The sequence below is a fragment of the Neopelma chrysocephalum genome, unplaced genomic scaffold, assembly GCF_003984885.1.
Source record: "Neopelma chrysocephalum unplaced genomic scaffold, ASM398488v2 Primary Assembly neopelma1_70, whole genome shotgun sequence".
Lineage (NCBI taxonomy): Eukaryota > Metazoa > Chordata > Aves > Passeriformes > Pipridae > Neopelma > Neopelma chrysocephalum.
Window position 1 is genome coordinate 8,751,218 of NW_020897730.1, and position 7,068 is coordinate 8,758,285.

Consider the following 7,068-nt stretch of genomic DNA (forward strand, 5'->3'; position numbering starts at 1 on the left):
AAAACAAGGCAGGCAGTATGCAGTTGTCCTGTGGCTCCTCCCTTTGGCACCTTCTTCTCAGGCTTAAAAATTCACCCCTGCTGGCTCCTAGCTCTATATATGAGAAATTATTTATATGCTTATGTATACATCTTTTTAGTCCCTCCAGATAGCCAGGTCTTTAAAACAACTCAGCAATTCAGAATACTGCCCTGCTGACATTCACTTGGATGAGTTTCCCCTCTCACAAGGACACCAGCTCCCCATGCCCAGTTGCAACAACACACATCGCACTAATTTTTCCTGATCTGGTTTTGGGAGCTCAGGTTTGCTAAGGTCCCACTGAGCTAACCTTGAAGTGCCCTGGAGCAGCTGCAGAGGAAAGCCTCTGCTCACCAAGGTTCAACCTCCATTTTGGAAGGAGACAGACACAGGGAAAAAGGGACCTTGTTTTCACCTAAAGCCAAAAAGCAAGATAGGTGGAAAGCCATCCATGGGGCTGAAATTACTCCAGTTATTTACAATAGCTCTGGCACATATCTGGCTGCCTTAAGAAGAAACCCTCCCCCAGTTCTGCCTTTCCCCTCAGGCAGCTTTGCCCTTCTTTGGTGTGGCAGCAGCCTCCAGGCAGGAATGGTTCTTGCAGTTAAAAAGAGAAGCCAGAGCTTGTCAAACAATAACACACTTACTAACACATTGAAAAACCCCATGTGAGTGCATTACTGCAAGGCTGGAGACACACTTTCTCCATCAGCTGCTAACAACATTTCCAATCTGCAGAGAGCAACAGCCTGTGCTGGACAAGCCCAGCCCTGGTCAAGCAGGCGTTCCTGGTCACACGGGCTTTCCAGCAAACCACTGCTCTTCCAGTTCCTATCCAATTCCCAAACCTATCTTTTCCCTCTAAGGCTATCTTCACAAGCTATCCCAGTGGATTATACAAGTGGTCCAAAACTTAAGTGATGTCCAAGAAAAATTAATGGGAAAACCCAAGTTTTAGGTCAGCATGCGCAATGGCAAATGGAAAATGCAGTGTCTGAGCTGACATCTCCCTGTGCCCTTAGGGATAGCGATGCGATAGCCAGACCTCATTCTCCAAAGAGACTGCAGCAAGCCAACTAGGACTCAAGGCAGCTGGTAAGAATGATTATTTTTTTTCCTCTTACTAGGTTCAGGATTTTCTCTTCTTTTGGGCTGAATAAGACAGACAGACTTCTGTTCGCAAGAAGTTTCCTTTCTTAGGGTTATTCTCAGAATAGCCGGGGAATATTTTAAACCAAGAATAGCTGATCTCCATTAGATTCATACTCCCCTTTTTGGAAACACTATTTAGAGAACAAAACTACTAAATCAAAAAGTAGTCAGGAACAACAGTGAAAAACCAGATGGCTATAACAGCAAGTTCTGCATGGCCACCTTTGAATTCACCTCTTTCCTCAAAGACTCCAGTAAAGATTGGGTTTGCCTCAAATCTCCCCAAGTTGTATCAATTCCTCACCAGAAACCTGCACTACCCAGATTTAAAGTCTGAGCCGCCTGGAGCAAATCACCACTGGAACATCAGCAAAATCTATGCTATGAGTAATTACAAAAAGAAAAAAGCTTGACAGTCAAAGCCCTGGTTAATACCCATTGAGGAAAATACTGTAGTGGGAAAACAGATGGATTTTTGGTTCTGTTTTGCACAGAAAGGTGTGGATTTTTTGAATATACAATATTTATATAGTGTTATCTGAAATTTAAATTCTGAATCATGATCTGAATCATTATATAGCACTTAGGAATGGCATTGTTCTTATGGATGATACTCTGGTTTCTGCTGATAAATGAATAAGCTTCATATAATGTATATGAGTTTTTGATATAGCAGCTGCCAAGGGAATAACTGAAAGCCACCAAGAGTACTGAGTTCATCTATTCCTAGTCCAAAAGGTACCACTGACATTCAAATACAGCAGATTATTTCATGTTACACTGCTGAGCATCAGATGCAAAACCAAAAAGAAATGGGTAAGACAGAGCAAAGGGATGTCACACCTAAACCAGAGTCTGAACTAAGAGCTCACAGACACAGCTTAAGACTTTCCCTTTTTAAGATATACTTATGCCAGAGAATTACTCGGCTTCTCAAACAAGCAAACCACCTGTGCTTGAGTCAAACTGTAGCAAAAGAAGTAGTTCTGTCTTTCTATCTGGAGCAAGCTGGCTGGGCAGCTGCCAGAAAAGCTCCCTGTAGCCCTGCTTTGGGCTCCTCAAACCTGCACTGCTTGCGACTTTATACGAGGGATTTATTTGGCAAAAGCTGAAGACCTGGCTGTGGGGCACACTGCTAAAATTGTAATGATATTTGGGTTCTAGGCAGCTTACAAGGAAGCAGAACTAACCCCATCGTCCAAGAAACATAATTTTGAGGCAGATTTTTCTGGATCGCTACCATGTTTTAACGCAGTTAGGTGTCCCCAGACAGCCTGTGCTGATTTTGGAAGGGTACATGAGCCAGCGAGGACCTGGGAAGGGGGGACAAGGGTCCCTCTGCTTAGTGCCAACCACTGGGGCATGGCAAAGGGGCTATGTCACAGTGTGCCCAATATACACACCCTTGCTTGCCAACCCAAGCCACTTTCAGGATTTTTAGACATCTGTTTCCCTGGTCCACCCTGGTTCATGGACAATCAGTACATCCTTTGCTGTGAAGGGGCATTTTGGTTCCCAAAGTGCAGGCACACAGGAACACTGCCCAAGGCTCAGGCTGTGGTTGCTAGACCCCACAGCACCCTCAGCCCCAAAACTGCCCCTGAGCCAGGGCACTGGCCCCATCACAGGGTGTTGTGTGGCTGCTGGATTGCTGGAGCCTGGCCAGGAGGGCAGGGGTTTCGGAGTACCCTCATTTTAGGCATTGCCCACCAAAGTAATTAAACACAGCTTTGAAGTGTTCTTCAAAGCCCCCTCAAAATCCTGTAAAAAACTGAAATCACAGCAACCTCTTTGTTACTGCTGTATTTTAACCCCAGCTGGCAACTGAGCTCCACACAGCTGTTCACACCCCGTCCACAGCAGGATGGGGGAGAGAGAATTGCAATGGTAAAACTCAGAACACTCATGGGTTGAGATAAGAACAGTGTAATAATTGAAATAAAATAGTAACAATAAATTGTAATGAAAGTGAAAATAGCAAAGAGTGAGAAATAAAACCCAAGAAAGACAAGCATTGCAAATGAAAACAGTTGCTCACCACCAACCAACTGATGCCTGGACAGTCCCTGAGCAGCAACCCCAGGCCAACCTCATCCCTGGTTTACAGCTGAGCATATGAAGATGCCATAAGGTATGGTATGGTATGGTATGGAATATCCCTCAGGTCAGTTGGGGTCAGCTGTCCCAGCTGTGTCCCCTGCCAACTCTTTGTGCACCCCCAGACTTCTTGCTGGTGGGGTGGGGTGAGGAGCAGAAAAAGCCTTGACACTGTGCAAGTGCTGCTCAGCAATAACAAAAACATCCCTGTTATCAACCCTGTGCTCAGCATAAATCCAAAACACAGCCCATACTAGCTACTACAAAGAAAATTAACTCTACCCCAGCTAAACCCAGCACATTTCTTAAGCTTTCTTTGAAGCAATTACACGAGAGCTAATAAGACATTATTTAAAATATGACATTTAAATAGCTTGCCTAGGAAAAATCAACCCTGCAAAGGAATTGCTCCAAGGTATTATTTTTCTTGGAAATTACAGAGCTAAGGAACTCTAATGGCCATGGTGTTCCTCACTTTTCATTGCCTATTATGCCACTTACAGTGCTCCTAACAGGATACCTTTATTGTTCCAAAAGGAACTGGGGAGCAGTTTCACGCAACAGTGATCATATTAAAATATCTGTGTCCTAAAAGTCTGACCCAAAGCCCACCAAGGTCCCGCTGATTTCTGGGAGCCAGGCTGGCTGTAGGGTGTCACCATCGACCTGGTTTTGGGCAGCTCTGACCAGCAAAGCAACTAGATTAAAGAGAAATACAACACTACAGTGTCTAAATACTACACACATTGTCTTGCACTAATCAAAATACGTAATTTGGATGGAAAACAAACCAGAATCACAATTTCAAATGGTGGCTCAGAGGAGCTGGAAAGCCTGGCTGTGCTTTCTGTTCACATTAAGAAGAGCCAGGTCAGCAGGCTGTACATGCAGTGACAAACCACCTGCCTGGATTCAAGGCTTTAGAGGGTTTAAGACAGGCTCTGCCAGACCTTCCATCAGCGGCTTGCTCGCCGAGACCAACCTTACCCCAGTTTATAGCAGGAGTCAGGGTGTATCGTGGCTAATTGAGCAGAGATCAGCCATAGATACTCTGGCATCTGCCATGCTCGGTCCTGAAACATCTGTGCCTGTGCAAAGAGCCTGTGAGTGCTGGAGGAGTAACTGCTGTTTGCTCCTCTTCACACTGCATGAGCTCCCAGAGGCCCATCCCAGCTTGGCTCATGGAGCTCACAACAGCACCGCGCTGGATGCAGAGGGGCCCTTGGGGCAAACAGAACTGCTTTTCTTCAGATGTGCTGACTCAAACTTTAGTCTTCTGTGCCTCTGCGTTATTCAGGAGGAAGGTTTTGTTCACTTTTTTCCCCCCATTAATCTTTAAAGTTAACGAAGTGACTCTCTGCATCAGGAACCAACGATGAGGGGCCCAGCAGGCATCCTGCTGTGCTCGTTGCTGCTGGTGGCCCCCCATTGCACAGAGGTGGCTGCCCAGGATGACGAGCCTGACCCCAAAATGCCATGTGCCAAGTGGATGGGAGGAGCACCTGGCTACCCTGGCCACAACGGGCTCCCTGGTCGGGATGGGAAAGATGGAAAAGACGGACTAAAGGGAGAAAAAGGAGATGCAGGTTGGTGAGAAACAGGTAGTACGTTGGTGCTGGAGTCCATGGGCAGCCCCAGTCCCAGCAGGTTTTATGTCTGGTGGGTCCATGCCTGACCATTGTCCAGCTGACTTTTGAGTATCTCCTGGGATGGAGATTCCATAACCCAAGTCAAGGAATTTGGTGTGGTGGCTCTTTCCCCAATTAGTGATGTTTTTTCAGACGCTGCTCTCAGCAGCTCTGCATATAGCTGGGGGGGGTGGGGGGAGGAGGGGGGGGTAGTGAGCAGGCTTTCCACTCACTGACTCCGCTCCTGGGGGCTGTTGAGGTCATTGAGCCTTTCCTCAGCTCTGTGCTGCAGAGCAGATCCTCATGCCACAGCCCCCTCTGCATTTTGGGATGGTGTGTAGCAGCCGCCAACAGTGCAAACACAACTCCCAGTCTCCACTCTGTCCCCCAGGTGCAGCAGGTCCCATAGGTGCGCCAGGCGCGACAGGACCCCCAGGGATGATGGGACCTCCTGGAGCCCCTGGAGTCACGGGACTGAAGGGGGAGAAGGGTGAAGGTGCTTTTGTCCACCGCTCTGCCTTCAGCGTAGGGCTGACGGAGCGACCCCCTGCCCCCAACATCCCCATCCGCTTCAGCAAGATCTTCTACAACGAGCAGGGCCACTACGATGCCAGCACCGGCAAGTTCCTCTGCAATGTCCCCGGCACCTACTACTTCGCCTACCACCTCACGGTCTACCTGGCAGATGTCAAGGTCAGCCTCTACAAGAAGGGCAAGGCCGTGATCTTCACCTATGACCAGTTCCAGAACAACAACGTTGACCAAGCAAGTGGCTCTGTCTTGCTGCACCTCAGCTCCGGGGATGAGGTCTGGCTTCAGGTGTATGGGAATGGGAACAACAACGGCGTCTACGCTGACAATGTCAACGATTCCACTTTCATGGGCTTCCTCCTGTACCCCGACATGGATGACTATTAATGTAGGGGGTGCTGCACAGAAAAGGGTGAAGCGGCTTAGTCCCAGACAGCGTCCTGGGGCACTGGCACTATAGCTATAATGTATCTGCCATAAAATTGTCTTTTGCAGGAGCAACCATTGCCAAGGGTGGACCCTATCTCCTATGAGTACTTCCATGGGACCAAGGGCTCAGTCCTACCTCTCCTCTTGTTCTCCTTGTGGAAAACTCAGCCTGAAGTCAGACACCTCTCCTGCCATATAATGAAAAAGTAACTCTCAATATGGCTTAATCTTTTTTTTAAATTTAAAGTGAGAAGAGAAAAATTGATTAAATATGACATTTTAAATTTCCCTTTTTTTTAACCACTTAAATCCATCTAAAGCAATGGGGAATATTTTAGCCAGCATTTTAAAATTTGAGTAGAAGAGGGAGAAAACTATTCACAAAATCAGAGTGCTCTTGTTTTCATCTGGAACAGATGGCTCCATTTTTTCCATCGTAAATCCCTGTATTATTAGGCCCTTTGACTTCCACCCATGGTTTGTTGTCTCCCTTCTTTAGCCTAGATCTTTGAATATATTCAGATTATTAACTTCCATTGATTTTAATCCTTTGATTTTTCTTTTATGTTTACCCCTGCATTATCTCTAATGCAGATAGCAGGCTGGTTTAGGGCAGGAATCTTGTGATTTATCTGAAAAGCCTTATGAACACGGTGAGGCCACACAGAAGCGGCCCATTGACCACATGGCTTTGGGGTCCCAAGGCGATCACAGACGTGTTGGCCACACAGATCCTGCCCCACCTCCCCTCTGAATAGCTCCCGAGTGCACTCAGAAGTTGAGATTGATAACTGTGTTTCTACTTTTCCATGCCCTAAGTGTGCCATAACCAGTGGTTTGCTCTGCACAGAGCTTCAGGTGGTGGTGAAGCCTCTCATGTGGAGTGGGCTCCTGGGATGAAACCCCAGGACCTGCCCCAGCTCTGGGCAAGCTTACCTTAACAGCAGAGGACTATTAACGCTGGAATTAGTAGCAATCCCATCAAACTGCTCTCCTAGGAGCTTGCCTGACTTTTAGCTAAAAGAGGATTTGATGGTTTCTCAGATACATTCAAAGCAGACTCCTACTACAAAGCTTCAGAACAAGCTAACACCAATCAGAGGTAATGCATTACTACGAGCACAAAACAGCATTAAGAGCTTCAACTGAAATTATTTCCCACAGCAGCATTTTCCACACTCCAGTGAATTACCACACTGCAAATAAAAAA

The 7,068-nt window shown here is 46.9% G+C and overlaps 1 protein-coding gene across 1 annotated transcript; it reads left to right on the forward strand.

Moving 5' to 3' along the window:
- The first annotated feature begins 1,009 nt into the window (after positions 1-1,009).
- Positions 1,010-7,068, forward strand: ADIPOQ (adiponectin, C1Q and collagen domain containing). Its single transcript, XM_027686248.1, has 3 exons — positions 1,010-1,116; positions 4,637-4,856; positions 5,290-7,068. Exons 2-3 carry the CDS (start codon positions 4,646-4,648, stop codon positions 5,814-5,816), a joined length of 738 nt encoding a protein of 245 aa, XP_027542049.1. The 5' UTR covers positions 1,010-1,116; positions 4,637-4,645; the 3' UTR covers positions 5,817-7,068.